This window comes from Syngnathus acus, chromosome 12 (genome assembly GCF_901709675.1).
Source record: "Syngnathus acus chromosome 12, fSynAcu1.2, whole genome shotgun sequence".
In the NCBI taxonomy this organism is placed as follows: Eukaryota; Metazoa; Chordata; class Actinopteri; order Syngnathiformes; family Syngnathidae; genus Syngnathus; species Syngnathus acus.
Genome location: NC_051097.1, coordinates 4,325,905 through 4,347,442, shown reverse-complemented (window position 1 = coordinate 4,347,442; position 21,538 = coordinate 4,325,905). Strand labels below are relative to the sequence as shown.

The 21,538-nt window shown below is 38.5% G+C and overlaps 2 protein-coding genes across 8 annotated transcripts in view; both read left to right on the top strand.

Moving 5' to 3' along the window:
• LOC119131662 (lymphocyte antigen 75-like) overlaps positions 1-21,538 on the top strand; it is a 1,013,224-nt gene that overhangs the window by 238,750 nt on the left and 752,936 nt on the right. The gene's annotated exons all lie outside the window — the stretch shown is intronic.
• The window catches only part of LOC119131718 (transcription factor 4-like), a 121,376-nt gene continuing 116,365 nt past the window's right edge, over positions 16,528-21,538 (top strand). The window contains exons 1-4 of one of the 7 annotated variants that reach the window (XM_037266383.1): positions 16,530-17,159; positions 17,266-17,357; positions 17,630-17,668; positions 19,788-19,858. In XM_037266383.1, the coding sequence (XP_037122278.1) occupies positions 19,819-19,858 (40 nt within the window). In that variant the 5' untranslated portion in view covers positions 16,530-17,159; positions 17,266-17,357; positions 17,630-17,668; positions 19,788-19,818. Of the gene's footprint in view, positions 17,160-17,265; positions 17,358-17,629; positions 17,669-19,787; positions 19,859-21,538 lie in introns of all 7 variants that reach the window. The other 6 variants (XM_037266377.1, XM_037266380.1, XM_037266379.1 and 3 more) reach the window with 6 other exon arrangements.

Below are 21,538 nucleotides of genomic sequence, written 5' to 3'. Positions count from 1 at the left end.
TGCCTTTAGTGCTCTAGAAGATGGATGGATGTCCGCCTGTGGATTATTATTAGCCAAACAATTTCCTTTCTTCAACCTCCTGCCAACTCTTTCAGTTTTCTCTTTGCTCCATCCTTTAACACTCTTTTCCACATTATACATATTCATAAACCAACAACCATTACTATCCAATAGCATTTAATCTCCTTGCATTAGTTGCTTTCATTCCTAACCTGACACACGCACGCACACACACACACACATACGCACACACTCTCTTGTACGCACGCACGCAGACATTCACGCATGCACACACACTTCCTTACAAACATCTAGCAGCTGGCCGACAGATGGGGCCCGCAGCCAAAAAAGCAGCAGCCACACAACAAAAATAAAAATGTACATGCATGCCAGTGGAATATATTTAAAATCAAGAGGACGTGGAAGAGCAGGGATTAGCGGAGGGGAGTCACTCCTCTTTAACTGCACCCTCACTTTCTCTCCTTTTGATGCCTTTCTTAGTCATTGCCCAAAATCTGGTTGTAACTGTTCATGTTCCACATGTAGTTCAGTCAAAACAATTACCATCATTTGCAAAGAGAGTGTACAACAAACTCCAAGGATGGCAAACGGGCCCTCAAATATTTTTTTTTTACCGTGGTTGGTAGACTGCACTGTTTCATTCTTATCTTACAATGTGTAAAAATTACCCCAAATCTTATTTATATTAAAATTTAAAATAATGACCAAGGTAAAGGTAACATCTGACGTATAATCATAAGATTCCTAATGAATGGAATATTGACAAGTTTTGTAAAGCACAAATAACGAGGAGCTATTGGAAAGCAATTTTGTTTAAAATAATTTTCATACTCGCTGTTCACTCCTTTACATGGATGAGGCAATGGGGGTGGGGTGGTGGTTGTGGTGGGGTGTCACATCCAGAGGAGCAAACCAGAAGTAGACTCATCCCAAGGGGGCACTGTTTGTCCTTAGAAAACCACACACTAACCTGGACAATCAATTGAGAAGACAAACATTTTAAAGTAAATTCTCACTTAATTTCACAGCAGGTATTTATTCTGAAAGTCATAGGGACTATAAAATTCCTCCCAAAATAAAAAATAAAATCACAAAAAAGGAACAGAACCAAAAAGAAACAAGGACTAATCATCTGCCAATTTATATCTGTTTTGCTGTGTATTATGAATTAGATGCAACATTTATAGATATGTAATCTAACAAGACCATCTAATAAGTTTTAAATGAAAAATAGTTTTATAATGAAAAATATATATTGCTAAAAAAAGAAGATAAGAAAAAAAAAACTATTTCAGTCATTTATGACAGCTGCTTTCCACTTACTGAAGCTAAGTTTGTGGACAGCAAACAGTAGATTGAAAAAGTCCACACCGTTCATTTTCTTTTAATATTAACACTAAATGACCAAGACAAATCACTGATAACAGTTTCTATTATAAAAACTATTCCTATACGTGATTCTATATCCTAAATCAAGCATGAGATTATGTGATTGCACAGGAGTGTACACCTACTTATAATTGGGGTTGAACCCCAAATCTAGTTCCGATGTTGTAGTAGCAGGCTTTTCCTGTCAGTTGTTAGCTTGACTGGTACAAACCGTTCTTGATTCCCTCTATCGTGAACATCATCCCACCCCATTTGAAGAAAAAAGAAAACGAAAAAAAGCACCAAAGACTGATGCTGCTACCACCAGCCTTCAATGCACCTTCCGGTGAGGAGCACTGTTGAGGTTGTCCCAAACATATCTTTTGGAATTACGGCCAAACACAGTTTTCTATTTGTTTGGGAGTTTTCATGTCCTAAATACTAGCAGACAATCCTGCAGCTAATTCTTTTTTGGTAGATGTTATGACTACTATCTTTCTCACCTTATCATCAATTTTGGAGGGATGGCCCATTCTTGGTAAAGTCACTACTGTGCCATATTTTCTTAGCTTGACTGGTCTTCATTGTCTTATATTTAATGCTTTATAAAGCAAGAGTGGCTCCTCTCGTTAAATTCTCTTTAAATTGAGCATAGGAGAGACTCGCAGGAAGCTCTCCCAATTGCGGATGATGTTAATTTTTTTTCCTTTTTATATTTATCAAACTAATTATAATTATCCTTATAATTACTTGATTATTGTTACACAGTTTCAAAGCCCAAATCCTTGCAGATGAGCTACTACCTCCCCAAAATCCAAATCCAGTGATATCAGCTGTGTTTATCTTAGAGACCTTTTTATCCATTTCCCCCCGCTTCCCACCTGCGTACCTGACATCACCTCCACACACATATTCAACATACCTCACACACGTATGCACGCACACACATCCCTACAGTCGATTACCACCACCACCATCATCAACTCGTCTTTCTCCCATTTGAGTTCTTTTCAAAGCGTCCATTCCTTCAAAAAGACATGGAAACAGTAACTTGTGACGCACATGCACGCACACACACATCAACTTTTATGTCCCATCTGGTCACTATCCAGTACGAAGTACTTTCCCTCTGTAGCTGTTTCATGGACCAGATACTATCACAACCCAGAAAACTCTTTATCATGCATAGTTTCACATTTTGATCTTTGACGGGTAATGACCTTTATTTGGGAGCTATGAACTGGACCAAACAGCCACGATGGAAAATGCCAAACTAAAGGTAGACTGTTGAATTGCTCAAATTAGCATTGTGTACGGATGGAAAGGCAATTGGATCAGTAATAATATTTTGGTAATACTAAATTCTCAATTGTATAGAAAACCATTCACACGCATTCAGCCCTATCAACAATTTGAAATCTTCAATGATGTGAGCTACCCAAAGTAAACACAGGGCGACGATGCAAAGTTCACATAAGAAGATCAAGATTCAAACCTCTGTGAGGCAGATGTGCTAACCACTCATTCACTGTGCTTCCTCACCCTAAATTTGTTTGCTGGAAAATGGTTTACCACAATTGAGATGTTGAATCACAGGGTTCAAGTTCTCAAAATGGTTTGTGTGATGATGATGACGATGCGAATACCAGATGAGCTCTCCAATATAGGTGACGTCTAGGATGAGAGGTTTCATGACTAATACAGGCTGGGAGACTGCGGAAAGATTATACACACACACACACATGCACGCAAGCACGCAAGCAAGCACCCGATTGCTCAGAGGTCCGCCAGGAAAGAGTTAACATCCCCATATAGTTAAATACATTATGGATTGAATATCTCTACATGCAACGAATGGTATGAACAAGAAAATTCCATCCATCCATCCATCCATCCATCCATCCATCCATCCATCCATCCATCCATCCATCCATCCATCCATCCATCCATCCATCCTCTGCCACCCTAAATTCGCTTATGTTGGCAGGGACATAGATTCTTTTGTTCACTTTATCCAGTTTTTGGCCTTACAGATAAGTGACAGCATGCATTTTCCCCCGCAAATTTTATTCATCTATTTTCTATTTATTATTCAATTTTCTAATTCTCTTAATTTATTTCAGAGACAATTCCAGATTTTTCTTTCTTTACTGGAAGGGTCCCATAATCTTGTCCATGTGTACTGCTAAAATCTCTCCAATTTAACACAAAACAGTCTAACAGCTCATATAATATTTGATGAAATGCAAACCATCTTATAAACATTAAAACATTGTGAGAAACTGTATGATTGACACAATTACGACCATATTTCCATTTTCCCAAAACCGGTATTGCTCAATTTTTCAACATGCTTTGACTGCCAAAACTTCAGGTTTAGTTTGAAACTGAATTAATTATTGGACTAACTATTCTTACCAGCCCGAAACAATTATACCATACGTGTTAAAGGGACACGCATGCATCCGTGAGTTCCAACATGTGACACATTTGTCGCTACCATAAATACAAAAAGTAATTCACAGCCAGATGCTTGTTGTGCAAAATGTGTTTATGCTTTTAAAGGTGTCATCGCCTTCTTCAAGCATAATAAGCACTTTGCCAGTCAGAAGAGCACTGAGGTCTGTTGACACTTTCACAACAACATGAAAGTTGGTAGGCAAATGTGGTAGAGCTCAAACCAGCAGCTCACATCACAGCTTTTTAATCTTTTCCTTCTTTATTATCATCAGACACTCCTCTCTTTCTCTTCTTTTCTCACCCTCTTCCCTTGCCAAAGGTGAAAATATACCCAAAGGGAGTCTCTCTTGCTTCCAACCCACCTCCTCTTGTCTTCACACATTCCCTATCGGCTCTTCAGAGTTTCCCGCTAAGATGTGCAGCCGCATGCTGCGGGAAATGATAACAAGTTATGAAAAAGATTCTATCACCTGCTCAAAGTGTTTGAATTCCGATTTACAGGTGAACTTCACACATTTCAGGAAAATATGATGTACTGTAAATTTCATAAACAAGTTAAATACCCCCTCAGGTCAGTCATACCATTTTGAACATTTAATATTTCTGAGAAAAATTGTCTTTATGTGGTTAATACATACGCATGACTGTACCACAAAAACTTCCCAAAAGTGGTGAAAATATCATTGATGCAAAGGATGGACAGACGTCATTTTGAACCCGAAAAATTAAGAATGAGATCTGAAGCATCATCTATCATCACCGACCTACATTTAACCTTTTTCACTTTGCATCACTCCCTCTACCATTAAAGGGTCAGTTGCAACCCATGGCAACCGTATTAAGTCTCAGAGGTAAAAAAAAAAAGTTACGTGTAATTATGGTACTTTTTTTTTCACTTAGACTGGACGCTACCAAAATAAGATACATCTCCGAGTTCGTAAAGTTTTCATTAAATTACTGTCACTGCCTGATCTCTGCAGTTCACTTGACCAGTGAGTTTGAATCACCTATCCGTCCATTTTCAATAACTCCCATCTCTTTATGTTGCTCAGCTGACTTTTACAAGATGCAGGGTAGTGAACAGGTTGCCAGTCAATCAAAGAGACATAATAACAACCATTCACAGCTACAACTTCGACTCTACAATTAACCCAACATGCATTTTTTTGAAATGTGTGAGGAAGGACGTAATCTTATACAGGAAAGTCTGAGCTGAGATTTGAATCCAGAACCGCTTGCAGGTATGTTAACCACTAAAACACCATATCAACAAATTTTGACATTGAGCAAATTGTAATGGCTTGTTTTTGAGTATAGTGTATGCATGTGTGCGTGTGCGTGCACGTGCGTGCGTGTCTGTGTGTGAGGTTGCAGCAGAAATCTGCATTCCATTACAGTTTCTGGTTTAGCCACAGACTCGGCCCACTTCTGACTCTGTTTTTAGTTCACTGATGTTTCCAACCTGCAGCTCAACAACATCTGGTTGTTCAAAGGCCTGCATATGTGTGTGTGTGTGTGTGTGTACGAGTGTGTGTGTGCGTTTCTATGTGCATTTCTCTATTGCTTTGGTGTCTCGTACACTAACTCATACTAACACAGTTTTATTAAAACCATTAGTTGCCATAAAACCACCACTCACTGCCTTAGAGCAATGAGTGGTGGATAGGGAGGGGAATTGGGAACAAATATATATTTTAAACTCAAGCCTGCCTAACTTTGAGGTTACTATTTTTGTGTACTTCATACACATATTGTCTCTGTTGACAACGTCAAGTTTTGATCAGGAGGATGAAAAAATGTTTTCTAGCTCACACATAATAAATAACGCAAGCGACGTATGTTGTACGATTGGGAAAAAAAATAGACAGCCCCCATTTTTATTTTCTTTGCTTTCGACCCTAATTTGGTCCACTTAGGGAAGGTACTCAACAACCTGTTTGGGTTTGTTTTTCTTTGTCATCTATTTTCCCCACATTGTCAACCTGTCATGGGAAATAATTTTTTCAGGGTTGGCGCTACACTATAGCCCCCCTCAGAAATCTGTATAGCGCTAGTTAAGCCCCCCCAGTGTCATATTTGATATTTTAAAATATATTTATAAATTATTTTCTTAGCCCTTCTGCAGGGAGGGGAAAAATTCCATCCCTGACTTTTTTCTAACTAGACTTCAAGAATTGTTGAGGATTTCTATTCCATTGCTTTCTTTTTTGCTGATAAAACTAATTCAATTGTAATCCATAATTAGACAGAGAAATTATTATTTCAGTGACGTGAATGCAGTCTTGGGGGTGGTCTGGATTGTTCTGATCACTTAAAATGATCACAATGAGAGTTGGACGCAGACAGTAACTGGAATGAAGATGTGCTAGGCTATCATAAATGCTATCAATATTAAAATATGACATTTTCTTCAGAGATTCTCTCGTCAATATCAATTGTCAATGGAAGATGGTATGGTATTTTAAACAATCTTTCACTTTTTTCAGAGATGATTATTCCTAAATAACCCTTTAGACCTTTAAAGGTTATCTAAACCAAGATTACAAAGGGAGCTCAGGTCCAATTTCATCATACAGACGTGCTGTGATCTCATTAACTTTCAAACATGTATTTTACAAGTCTGTTGTCCTCCATCAGAACTCAACCACTTGCAAAATTCAATCGGAAAACACAGTGTCATTAAAAATACTGAATATTGTTTACAAAATAAAAATTAAGTATTATGGGAATGTGGTAACGCATGGTCCGAAAAGGGGATCAACAGCAGATTATATTTCAATCTGCTCAATGACAGACGGACATGCTCTCACACACACGCACGCACGCACGCACGCACGCACACACACACACACACACAGATCTGATTAAATTTAGGGAGCTAAGCTTTTCAATAGTAAATGACCTTTTGTTGAAATATCAACACACAGAAGGTGATCATACTCATGGTTGCCAAAATCATCAAATCATGACGAAGATGGCTGTTCATTAATGAGAGAGATTAGTTACAAATGAATATATTCTCTCTGTGTCCAAGAGCGGACGCCCAATGCTACTTCAATATGCTTTATTTAACTGTAAATGTGTAGCTCATGTATAACGTAGCAAAAGTAGAGATACTTCTAATACTTATATTTTGTTGATATTGTAAATCCCTTTTCACACTGCACTTAACAAGACAGAGTCACTTCTTACTTCCTGGTTAGCTGCTACATCAGAAATATGAGCTCAGCGGCAACTGAAACCTTTCACACCAAGTGCAGTGTGAAAAGGGATAGATGATTTTGTTGATAAGAGGGTTGTGTCTTCATTTTTTTTGCAAGCTAATTTAACATTCGACAGCCCGTACGTCTGTAAATTGCAGTAAAAAATTTACAGAATGTCTACATGGTTCCCAAGTTTTTTTTGTGTATTTATGGTAACAGAATCCAACCAATGCCAGATTTAGCCTCCCCCTTCCCATTTTACTTTATTCACTCTATAGATCATTTTTCCCTCTTCCACACTTGCCTCATTGTCTTTTTTCCCCCGAATATCTCTAAACTATCCATCTCACCTTTGCAATTGCTGACTCAACACCACTAGCTCCCTTTTAAAATTCCTCAACCATACACAAAAAGCCATGTTTCCATTAATTTCTTGAGAGAAACACATCTGAAGTGTTTACAATGCAAAAATCTTCAAACTGAGTAGCTTTAAATCAGATTTGCATCCACTGACCACAAGCACAGAGCATAATATCCTAAAAGTCCTAAAAAAAGAAATCCAGACTTGAGAAAGAAAATAATCATCAGGTATTATGTCAGAGAGGCATAATTCATCCATAGTTTCTGTACCTGGAGATAACCGAACCCATACAAGTATGGGAGAACATGAGAAGTGGTCAATGCCCCAAAGAAAGGCCTGAGTCCAGATTTAAACCCCAAACTTTAGAATTCATGCTAACCAATCAGCCACCTTGCCGCACCTCAGACATTTCAATTTAACAATACATTTGGTTCCATGTTTCACATTAAGACTTGATATCCAAGAAATTCCCTTCGCGTTAATCTGATTGCAGTGTAGTAGTTACTTGCTCTCGTGAGCTCCCCGTCCAGTCAGCAGAAGTGGAAGCCGAACACAGCAACCTACATTTGAGGTAAATAAATCAAGAGGAGGTAAAAATAGTCAACTGTTCTTTGGGTTAAATAGCATTTTCAGTGTTTTATTTGCTCATTTCATCATTATTAGAGTGGACTCAGCAGACATAATGGATGGGGTTGGCAAGTATGCTTTTTTTTTTAAATATTGAGACAAAGCAGCACAACATATTCAATAGAATCTTTTTCACAGGAGAACAAATATATAATTGCGGAGGTTGTGCAACTTCTGACGATGATGATCGCGCTGATAACAAAGGACGTTATAAATCCTAATGAGATGATGACGACTGCGGATCATTTGATGAAAATGAGGCCGATGGTTTTGAGGAAGGATACAAACGATAGTGATCGTCATGACAACAAATGAACGAGACGATGATGATATTGATGATGATGATGATGATCACGGAGATAGCAATGATGCTGTTATAATTATGCACGTACGGTATAAATAATGGCAAAGTATAGGTCAATTATGACATTAATTATCGTCCTGATGATCATACTATATTTAAAGACAGGGATGACCTGATAACCGGATCCCAAAGATGTTCATGAAAATTACTTTAAATTACAATGAAACTGTAAAAGTGTTGATATGATGAATAAAAGTGGTGAGCCATGATAGATGATGAAGATGAGCCGCAGGCCTAATTGGCACGGTGTAATTACTGAAGATATTGCTACCTCCACTTAACTCCACTTAACATATTCAGTTTCAGGCTCTAGGGATCGACTGTAACCGGACAGTGGAAGGATTAATATTAAGCAATTGAAGTAACCTTTAAAATCATGGCTTCTCTGAATGGCAGCAGTAAATAATGTAGCTGTAATGTATGAAATGGGAATTATTGTAAATAATTCCATAAAACTCATCACTTGACGGTTTATTTGTCTTCAGGCCTCCTCCACTTGATAGAAATAGTATTAAAAAATAAAAAAATGCTCTCAACCTGGAAAGTTTTGAGGACAACCATTACAGTCCATTCGTCAGTTTTGGTGATGGTCTGAGTGTTTTTAAAAAGAGGGGGGCTTGATGAGTTCAGCTGCGGAGGGAGGATAGAGGAATGTTCCAGAATGCTGATACTGGGGACTGATACACAAACATGTTCACACAAACACAAAAATGCACACGCACACACATAAGTTGAGCCAACACTCATTAACTCTTTGCTCTTCAGTTCTCTCACGATCTCCAAAACCCGCTCATACTTGTGCACACTCATGAACTTCCACACAGACTTTTACACACCCACACATTTACGCACACTCGGTGATCCGGGTGGAATCAAAGGGTATTAGTTGTGCGGTGTTCAGTTCCCCCGGTCCTTTCCCAGCATTCTCCACAGCTGTACGATTACACAGGTGTTTGGCAAAAACACACTGTTAGCGACTGCAGAGGGGCTGAGTGTGTGTGTGTGTGTGTATGTGTGTGTGTGAGAGAGAGAGAGGAGAGAGGATTAATATGCATGTGTGGTTGCATATATATATTGTGTGCGCTTGTAAAACCTTCCTGCGGGAGAATGTGTGTGTCTGTATGCATGCATTGACGCAATCTGTTTTGTATATGTATTCTATAAAATTTCAATCCTTCCAGTGTTTTCTATTTTCTGAGCTGTGATTTTTAATCATCATTCTTGATCCAGCTATAGTTTTCACCGTCCATCTTTGTACTGCATCTCACACTTGTGAATCAATAGCTGAGGACTTCAATTATGGCTGTCTAGGGGTCAACTGTGGAAGTCATTGGTGTGATTTTTATAATGCAGTACGGCCTTTTATAATGTTAGAGTCAGCTAACTACTGAAAAACCACCAAGTGTTTTTGTAAGAGTTTTTTCTGAAGTGCATAGCGAGGTCCCAGTGGTTGTAGCAAACAGCTGCACCAGCTTCCCAAATGTTTTTTTTTTCTTTTGCTGGACATGGCTTCTACCATCAGGAGCATGGCCAAGAGGAATGTTTCCATGTGCTGAGAATGCTATGCAGTAAGAGTTGTGCCATGCTTGAATTGTGGCATTGTGGAACTTCTTATTACTGCAAAATGAAAACTCAAGGATACGTTTCTATATTATGTTACCACGATGGCTGTTGTTGGCTGAAAGTATCGATGATTCATGGGGCTTTATCTCACAATTACTATCTAATAGGTCTTATTTGACATTCTTTGTCAGGAAAGGGTTGAAATCAAGTCAAAAACATCCTCATTGTGTGTGAACCTGAGAAAGACCGCAAGAAACTAGGCGACTAAATACAAGCAAAGGACGAGACGATGAAGAGCACCTAGACAAGACACGAATGGCTAAGGAAGCTGATTGAAAGACAAACGTGCGTGTTGATTGACCACAGGGGGGAACAAAAAACAGCATGGATCATGAAAAAACAGCATACGCAATACAATTACTGTATTTTCCGCACTATAAGGCGCACCTAAAAACCTCAAATTTTCTCAAAAGCCGACAGTGCGCTTTATAATCCGGTGCGCTTTATATATGGCCCAATATGGATTCGTGGATGAGGACTAATTTATTAAAGTAAATTTTACGTGTTTATTTTGTGTGTTGTGTGATATTAACGTTTGAGCAATGTTGAGTTATGGATATATTGTTATTGTTTTCACTATTTCGAGTGTTACTATGTTGTGATTGCATTAACGTTTGAGCAACGTTGAGTTATTTATTCTATGCGCCTTATAATCCGGTGCGCTTTATATATGGACAACGTTTTAAAATGGGCCATTCATTGAAGGTGCGCCTTATAATCCGGTGCAGAAAATACGGTAAACATATGAAACATTGTTTGTCCCACTCCAGTCCTCCAGCTAGCTACCAGTGACTTCATTTGAAGCCAGGTGAAGGAGCCACACTCAGTAAAAAGGATTCAGGGCCAATGTGGAACTAGTTTTAGGAATTATTTCTGCTCGACGGGTAAATCACTTGCTTTGGATTATTGTTTTGCGGTTTGATTATTATTACTATTTAACTAGGTAAAAGACCAGTTGTAATGACCTGGCCAAGAAGGTGTCAGGTTACATGCCAAGTACAAGTAAATCACATGCAATCCAACAACATGAGATACCATCACATCAAGTATCCATGCACCTAAGGAGTATAATTAGATAAATCATAACACATCCAAGCGGTAAGATGTCTACTAAACAGTGTGAAATCATCATAATGGCATGGCAACGTGTTTTCACATACAGATAAATATAAAGTCAATTTGAAAGGTTTGTGGCAAGTTATATACACTAGACATATCAAACAAGGAAAACTCCCGCACACTGTCTCATTCTTTAGTTCTTTAATGTCGCAACAATTCGGTCAGACTGACCTTCCTCTGACTCAGTACACATACAAATTTTCAAATTCTACAAACCCTGTTCAAATGCCAAGAATATGTTTTTGCTGAAAAATGACTTTGAGATTATTAGTAGTTTAAAAATGTTTTTCACACTTTAAGTGATCTATAACATGTACAATCTTTTAGAACAGGGGTGTCAAACTTATTTTTGTCGCCGGCCGCATTGTAGTCAAAGCTTCTTTTGGAGGGCCATCGTGACTGTCAACCCAAATAAATGTATGAGCACCTCATATTATAGACAGTAAAAGCTACAAAACAAACTGACAAATAACTCGTTTTCACATCAGACGAGTAAAAACTGGTCAAATATTTAAAAAATATATATTATTAAAAGTGGAGACAATTTGCTCTTCTAGTAATGACACACGAATTTGATGCACAATTTGTCTTCCCGGGCCACATAAAATTATGTGGCGGGCCGTATCTGGCCCCCGGGCCTTGAGTTTGACACCACTGTTTTAGAACATCTTTTCAAGACGGGAAGTAAAACCAAACAAAAACTGGACCCATATTGTTGCATAACTGTGAACACCCGCTCATAACTGGCATATTGGCCATGATGAGAATTAACCAATTTTATTTAAACTCATATTAAATGCGTGGCAGCACACGCTTTCCTGTTATTTGTATTTATAAGACTGTCTGCTGTATCAAACTGTTTATAATTTCCACCGCTTTTCCAAGGCTCCAATTTCAGCTGAAGGTTGTAATTTTGGCCACACTTCCAAAGTTAGATTTGGTGCAAACGCAACATTCCTCCTCCCCAAAACAACACTGCACCAACAATGACATGCATCATAATTTAGGCCTACAATGTGGCATGTGAACAAGGGTGTGTAGACTTTGCATATCCACTTTATTTGTGATCAAAACTAAAACCTGTATGGCTGTTGCTTATCAATAAATAACTCAGTTGCTTTCTTCCTTAAATGATCCCATTACAAAATAAATTCAATGATGATAAAGCTCATGGTTTCAATATCAGGATCACCACTAGAAGTCCACGAGACCTCTCTTCTCTAGCTAATTTTGTTATACAGTAAATTCTATCAAGGATGATTTTCAGCTGCTCAGCTGTGACCCAGATGTGACAGACACTTTGTTCTGTGTCAGATCATAACTGTTTGTTCCTGTTCTTTGGCAAGGTTAACGCGGCACACAGACTAAACGAGAATAAATTGTTTACATGTTATATAACTCTTCGCCTTATTCGCACGTTGATAATGAATAGAATCAAATGAGTGGTTAAGTGAAATTTATTTTATTTGCAGGATCCATCACCGGGAGTCATATTAGCTGAATTCAATCCTAAAGAGGGAATCAACCCCAAAATTATCTTTACAATAATATATTGAATGTGCCTCCACTAGACCAAACACGGCGTTGTGATTGTTTCCTTTGTGGAATAGAAATGAAACAGGCAAAATCCACCTGATTTTATGCATCTCAGGGGGCATCAATTTTGCCACTTGCTGTCGACTGAGATTGATATCACACTTGCTGAGTCTCAGATCACAACCAATCACGGCTCAGCTTCAGAAAACCGGTGAGCCGTGATTGGATGTGACTTGAGACCTTGCAACTGTGATGTCATTTTCTGGTGACGGCAAGTGGTAAAAATGTCCTCCTGCTGGGATGAATAAAAACAGGTGGATTTTGCTTGTTTAATTCATATTCCACAAAGGACACATTAATGAGAACACTATGTTTGAACTAGTTGGGCTGCATTATTATTACAAAGAAAATTTCCGAGTTGACTTCCCCTTTAAATTTTGTCATCACTTGCTCACTAACTAAAGACCGATTACGAAAACCCCATTGCTCTCCGATTTACAGTTGATACAAATGGTCAACATGAGTGGAAAAATGTCATTGTATAATGAATCAATATGGACAAATACCAATTTATGCACAGCTCCTCATTATCAGTCGCCTTATTTTCTTTCTGTGACTTTAATACATGATAAGTACAATTATTTGTATTGTGCAGCTGCACCTGCTCCTTCAGTGTGTGTAATTTGTCTTTACTGACAAATAGAAACAATATAACAAATAAGGACGAGGGCCAAGATAACCATGGGTGGCTGTGCCTCTTGCAAAAAGTGAAAAAGACAAACTTGACCAATCATCTTTTCATCTGTAAATTTGGGATTTACGAAGGATAAGCAAAACATACGATCTGGAGAAAGCACCGTACAAACCTCAACTTTTACAATCTGGTTCTGGTAAAAATCCAACTACATTATAGGTAAAAAATGCTTGTACTACTGTATAAATATTTACCCCACACAACCTGATACAATTGGGGAAATTATTTAATGAAGAGTTGGCCCACAGACAGTTGCAGACATCTCATTAAAAGCGAAAAAAATCATTTGATTGCAGTAATTGCCGAAAAAGTTTGAGAAGAAAAATACGAAGGGTATCATCATTTTTGCTTAGGGCTGTTTCATGAATTAATTCAAAAAATTCAGTTGAACCGCAATTCCAAATTATTTCATTGGTTACATTTTATGTATTTATCTATGACAACATTATTATTTTGTACTATTAACCTCTTTTTACTAATCTTATTTTTTTTTTCATAAACAAAGGGGTACCAACAATTTTGTCCTTGTGCATAACATACGGCACAAGTATCTCAAGGGCTTTCTTAGAGTCAGAGGGTGCACTATCATTTGGTGACACCAAAACGTTGAGCTCGTTGTTGTTCTGAAGGGTTGAGACTTCAGAGCATTGTTGTTCTGAAGTGTTAAGGCATTTTCACACTGCTCTTGTTTTTTTTGGTCCACAGAGAAAGTGTGCAGAAACCAAAGCCATAGAAAGCAAAGTGTGGACAGTGGTATGTATGGGTGTCATATTGTCAACTTGCATGACATAACTGAATGTAATGCAAAGCAATATAATTGCCTATTTCCATAATTTACCAGATGATACTCCTCCTCTGGATTGTTCACCAGTCAGTAACACAGGCCGCATACTGTAGAAACAGACAACCATTCACTCTCACGTTCACAACTGGAACTGGGACTCGGAAGTACAAGTGCATCCTCTTCACATGATACCAACGAGCGCTGGCTTTATGGTGCCCATTTTTTTTCTTGTTGGAAAAACATGCACATGCAGAGAGTAATTTGTGGAAATAGGTCAGTCACTTTCTACCTGCAGGCTGTTGGTGACCAGACTGGTGTGACAACACCTCTTCACCTCCCACCTACAGACTACCAAGATTAGTTTTTGTCCGACCATCACAATTTCAAAGACATCACTTTTTTTTTTCTTCATGATTTGAAGTTCAATAATTATTTGGGTTCAGTAAAACTAAAGTCATATAAGTCAATGTATCATTAATTATAAATAGACATGAGAGCTACCTGTAATTATGGTATTTTGATATTAGGTTTTGGTCAGCAAGGAGGTTTGTGTGCACATGAAGCCATGAAAAATGACCTTTGGATGGAAAGCTTCAAAGCTTTGGGAGGTTTCATCTGGAGTAAACCAAAGCCTTTTAAAGCATATCTGACCAAGGTTGTACCATGTTCAGGAAAGGCAGTGGGTTGTTTTACAGGCTGCAAACTTTCAGATTTCAGATGTTTTCACATGTATTGCTTTTCAATCATTTGGATTATTTTATTTGTCACTGTGATTTGCATTAAGAGCCCTTCCACTAAGCAGGTGGAAGACGTTGCGCTTGTAAGAGTTTGTTTATGAAGAAAACTTTGCAGCTTTCTGTAAAACTGGACTTTTGATGAATGTTTCTGACGAGGGCAACGTGAGCGTTCAGACTGCATTTGCATCACGCATATCTAATTTAAATGCACATACGAACAAAGCCTCGATTGGCTTTGGAAATTTCGGAATTGTGCTGTTCGCACACGCACACACACACACACACACACACACACACACACACACACACACACACACGCACACACACACACACGCACCCACGCACACACGCACACACACACACCCACACACACACACACACACACACACACACACACAAAGAGATACAAGAAATGACAAGAAATTTGAATTGACCTGCAATATGAGCCAAATCTTTTTTGCTAACTTTCTTTATTCTTGCTCAACCGCTGAAACATTTTGCTTCTCGCCTCTTTTTTTTTTTTTCCTCAATAAATTGACAATATCCTGGAATTTAGTTCTGGTTTTGGTCAGTCTAGTTAACTTAAGATAATCATTTTAACACTTTTTGAGTCAGAATGATGGGTGCAACTATTACAAACGCAATCTCTTGACTGCCTTTGTTAACATGGCACACCTTTTTTTAATTTTGAAATGATATAATGTTTGTAAACAAATTATCGTTACAGTTTATTCCTTCAATAACCTTGTGCCAGTTGCTGGGGTTCTCGCACTACAACCTGTGGGCCATTTTCAAATGCTGTCCAATTTAAGCAGCCCGTGGCATATGCTACTGTAGAAATATTTGACACAGCCTGCAATGCTACTTTTTAAAAAAGGGGGGAGTGGCTTCAAATAGTGGGGATTGTGACACCCAAATATCAACCATGGCTGCTATGCCCTTGACACCTATGACAACTGCTATTAATGTATATAAATTGGTTTTACATGGAGCTTTTCTAGCTATACTACAAACGTGAAAGGTAATGATCCTAATGGGAAAAAAAAATCTAAAATTGTCATTTCACTGCAGATTGTTGTCATTTTGGTTCTGAATGAGAATCCAATTTTCAGTTCCAGCTCAGTGCAGGTGCGGAACTTGTCTAGTGGGATATAGCTCTATGGGCAACTGCCAAATCCTGAAAAAAATAAATTTTCAAATACCTTTTACAAATAGTTTCAATGTAACGGTATGGTACAGTACATGAAAACCAAATTTCCAGATTGACTGTTTTTTCAATGTTTTTAAAATAAAAGTAAAACATTTCATAGCGGCTGTCGTGACTGCTGTCATGAAGATAGAATTGAGAATATAAATTCCATGAAAATACTTTAAAATTGCATACACTAAAAATAATAGAATAATTTAATAATCAGGTCAAACACTGCACTTAAAAAACACAAGTTAGAGGACAAACAACTAGAACTGAACGTGGCCGGCAATTTTTGTGCAAATTTACGTCGCAATTTTTTTTCTCTTGCAGATTATCATGCCTACAGTGGTGCGATGGTGTTAGACGAGGATGTAAGCTAGGTGGCCGCACCACCACATGAATCACAGCGACCGAGGCTTCACAGCAACACGCGCATGGGTACGGTGCCGAGCGCCCGGGCATCTTCACAACCTGCAGCCGAGCGGAGGGAGCCCTCACCCGGCCGCAAGAAGCGCTCACTCCACCCGGACTCTTCCAAGCTGCTTCCACTGCAGTCTTCCTCTTGACTCGCAGGCGCACGCACAGAGTGAAAAGTCGTTATCTCTTCGGAGGTTTGCTTCTTCTCTGACGGGCTTGTTTAGGTGTTTTAGTCTTTTATTTATTTATTGTAGGATTGTTTGACGCTGACAGTCAAACCGGGGCGGACGAACTGCGTCTTGACGCGGAGAGCTCGGACTTCTTTGGCTGGAGGGCGAGAGGAGGGGAAAAAAAAAAAAAAAAAACACACACCAAAACGCAGAGCTTTCTGTCACTTCTTTTTTTTTTTTTTTTTTTTTTTTTGTCCAGTGACTTTAAACCAGGAACCTGATTGTGAGCTTTCTCCCCCGCTGAAGATGAGAGGAAATTAGACGTGTTAATCGAGGCTTTGAGCTTGTTTTACTGGATTTATTTTGGCTGTGGCGACCGAAGACCCAGAGCAGAGCGGAGCTGCGCGTAAAACAGCGTAAGAGGTCTTTTCCTCCGCTCTTCTCATCTACATCGCCATCCGGCAACAATTCTGTCTATCTGTCTACCTCCTCTGTCCATCTATTTCTCCATTTGTTTTCCATGTTGTAGGTCCGTGTGATTTTGCTAAAATGCATCATCAACAACGGATGGCAGCTTTGGGCACAGACAAGGAACTGAGTGACTTACTGGATTTTAGCGCGGTAAGATCATTCATTTATTATTATTTGGAACAAATGAGTGTGATGATAGGAGAAGCTGGAAGTAAATAAGCACGTCCTGTTAGGCTTTCACAGTTTACATGTTTAATTAATGAGTTGGACGGCGCATAACCTGCATATCTTTAAACATTAACTGGATAAAGTGTGTTTATTTTGCGTAAGTGAAAAGAAAAGTGAGAGCATTCATGTAATTTTATTTTGTTTGTATGTATAGATATTTTTGATGCTGCATTGGTAATTTTGTTGTCTTATAGATGCGAAACAGCGATTTGAAAATGTTCCCATCATCCATGGTAGTATATCTCATTTTAAGTCCTTCTTCCCCCTTTTTGTGTAGCCATGACAGAACAAATGTGATTTAATGCAATGAGTGTACAGTGCACAGTGTGAAGAATATTTATAATATTTATATAAGTGGAAAATAAGACAGATAGGGATAAATAACTCTCTCAGCATGAACCTGCGTGTTGCGCATGTCCCGCCCGTGCAGCTTTCAGTGTTACAAGCGCAAAGTGCTAATCCCGTTTTAAATGTAGCACACTTTTTTTTTCTCCCCACATTCCCTAGGAATAAAAGACTGTGGTGTGAACTTGAGGGACAGGAAATAGTGTTCCATGCTCTCGGCCATGTTTTCTGTGCCTCTACCTCCCTCTGGGAGCAAGTTTGGTCACAAGAGGAGGAGGGGATGAGAAGGAGGAAAATAGATACAGCCCTCAATGAGGAAGAATAAACGGACTCCCATTAATCCTGCTATGAAAGGAAGATATGTCAGATTACAAAGTGCAAAAAAGGGCAGTGGTGCAACATGCCAGGAAATCCTTGAACAAAAGAAAAAAAAAACGTGTTAGTACTTAATAACAGCAAAAAATGCAAATGACCGAGACAATAACAAGCTTATTTCCATATCGTAACTTAATTTATTTAAACAGGTAGACATTTATGTAATTCCCATAAGGAATATTCTTGCATAAAAATATCATGGCTGAGTTTTACAGAAACAAGGCAGTCTTTTTCAAAGCCGTCAAACGTAACACACACTCTGAACCGAATTATCGTCAAAAACCAATATAAGAGTACAGAGGCTGTGGATCAATGCAATTTTTTTGTGTCCTGTGGGACTGTTATTGTGAAGTATTTGCAAAGTAAGCATTATAAACTACACACAGACAAAAACAGCAGTTGAGGAATAGTTTTAATATAGAATGTGGTATATATTACGTTACATTGTAAAGGTTCACACAACAGCATATTCACAAATTGTCAAATGGTCTGAGCATTATAGTGATGCATCCAAGCTCAGTTGGCTGCAATAGATTATTTGTTATTATTATATAAAAGTCAAGACTTTTTCTCAAACAATATTTTCAAATAACCACAGTAGACTTAATATTACATTTATGCTTTAAAATGCATCACAATCGTTTTATATGTAATTTAAGGCCTCACTAAGATGTACAATGAGAAGTTGTATTAAAAACATTTAAGTAAAGTGTTTTACTAATTAAAAATACGAATAAAGATTTGACCAAAAAGAGCGGCAAGCCTACCAGTGTGTCTCCTCCTAAAGCAGGCCGAACATTAATTTATGCGATTGTAGCTCTGTCAATGCCCTCCATTGGACAGAGTACTGAAAGTGCTTTTCCTAAATATTGCTACAGCACAAATAAAAAAATGATGAAATCTTGTCGATTCATCACATCTCTGTAGCCATCCAACACCAGTGCGACCTCCATCACACACATCTCTTGTCCAATCGGAGGCACAATGACATCAATGTTCATTGTTACCAACGACTGGTTCCAATTATAACTTTGCATTTCTAATCATAGTAAGAATAAAATATCTTTGTGAAGATTTGATGCTCAGTTAGTGCTCACTCTGATCTACACAGATGCAAAATGTAACTTCATGGTAATATGGTGAAGTTGAGTAGTCACAACCGAGACTGCTCGCAATATAAGCAGTCAATTTCACCTTCAGTATGCATGTAGACATCTCTTGCAATACCTGTTTAGGTCACATATTAAATACTGTAAATATGATGAGTTTCATTCCTAAGTACAGTGTTTGTAAGGTAATGGACAATCTGAAAATAAAATCGGAATTATTTTTATACAATACTGGGGGTAAACATGTTTCAAGTTTTAGATCAGACCTGATAATCCTCTGTCACAGTTCTGAACATGTAGGCCTTGCTGTGAAAAAAAGATGAATGCTTCTTGAAAAGCAGATGTCACCTTTACATTTGAGGCAAAGAGTGATACACTTCTCGCGGCACTATTTCCCAGCCAAATGTCTCCCTGGTGTATTGGAATGAAGCTTTTCATATGTAGCTGCAGTCATTTTTGTCTGCTCTTATTGGTACCCCTGTCTGTGCTCTTGAAGGTAATGTGTGCTCTATTTGTCTTTTAGATGTTTTCCCCTCCTGTTAGCAGTGGAAAGAATGGACCGACCTCCCTGGGGATGGACATTTCTCCGGCTCAGTACGTCAGCTTTCTTCTCTCTTTTTTTCCAATGAGCTATATGTTCTTCTCTCAATTTGGAATCCTCCCATGCACCTGCTTATTGCCGCTCTAACGACTTCTCAGTGTGGGTAACCATACACAATATTGTGGGGGCGAAGGAGTTGCCTTATTTGCTCAGCAATGTAGCTTAGCATTTACTTTTGAGCAGTACTCTGTATTCCAGCCATTGTGTTATGTATTTTCTGTAGGTTCTTCCAAATGCTTTGGAAAAACAAGAGGCTCTAGGTCAGGGGTGTCAAACTCATTTTTTTGTAGTCATAGCTTCTTTTGGAGGTTCCATTATGACTGTCAACCCAAATAAATGTATGAGCACCTCATATTATATACAGTAAAAAATACAAAACAAACTGACAAATAACTCGTTTTCAAATCAGACAAGTAAAAACTGGTGAAATATTTTAAAAAAAAGATATGATTAAAAGTGAAGACAATTTGCAATTCTAGTAATGACACACAAATTTGATGCACAATTTGCCTTCGCGGGCCACATAAAATGATGTGGCAGGCCCGCGGGCCTTGAGTTTGACACCTGTGCTCTAGGTATTTAGAATAGAATGCAAATATTGTCATATCAAAAAGAAAAATGATTTTGGTAAGTTTGAAGTTTGTTTTCTGCTTCTCATGTTCATTCCTGAGAGAGACTTCCTGTTTTTCTGAGTTGCTGATGTCACGCTTTCCTGCCTATGAATGTACTGTGGGGATTAGCTCACCGTGGTTCTATACAGTGTGGACCTTGTGGTGTCAAACAGTAGCGAAACATAGTCACTTTGAAAGTTCAACTGAACTGTCGATAGCGAGACAGGCAGGTTGTAACTTGGGGAGTTTGTCAGGGAACGTGTGAGTGTGATTGACATTAATGAGATAATGCCAGCAGAGTGTGTAATTTATTCCCTTAATCCTATTTGGCTTTTTAGTCAGTGAGTGAGTGAGTTGGTTACTTCCTTAATTAATGTGTTTTCCATTCATACATTTTGTCACCATGGTCAGTCAGGTATACCATAGCGGTCGGTATTTTGATGCTCCATATGTGTGCCAGTACTTCAGAGTTCACCCTAAGTCGCTTATTCATGTTGTCACTTTGCTAGTGGCACACAATAAACATAATGTGTGACCTCTGTATCATTTACTGATTCGGGACGTTGCCAGCACATTACCAACAGAGGGCTATGTGCTATATGTTTGCTTGCTTTAAACCAGGGGTGTCAAACTCATTTTTTTCGCGGGCCGCATTGTAGTCATAGCTTCTTTCGGAGGGCCATTATGACTGTCAACCCAAATAAATGTATGAGCACCTCATATTCTATACAGTAAAAGCTACAAAACAAACTGACAAATAACTCGTTTTCAAATCAGACGAGTAAAAACTGGTCAAATATTTAAAAAAAAAGATATTTAAGTGAAGACAATTTGCAATTCTAGTAATGACACACAAATTTGATGCACAATTTGTCTTCGCGGGCCACATAAAATGATGTGGCGGGCCGTATCTGGCCCCCGGGCCTTGTGTTTGACACCTGTGCTTTAAACAGTTCAGATGCTGAGATCAGTTCAATAAAAGTGCAGATAGTGCCGGTTCTTGTACACCGCTGACGACACCTCCTGAACAGCTGCTTATTAGCTAGCTTGCAGGTAGCTGGA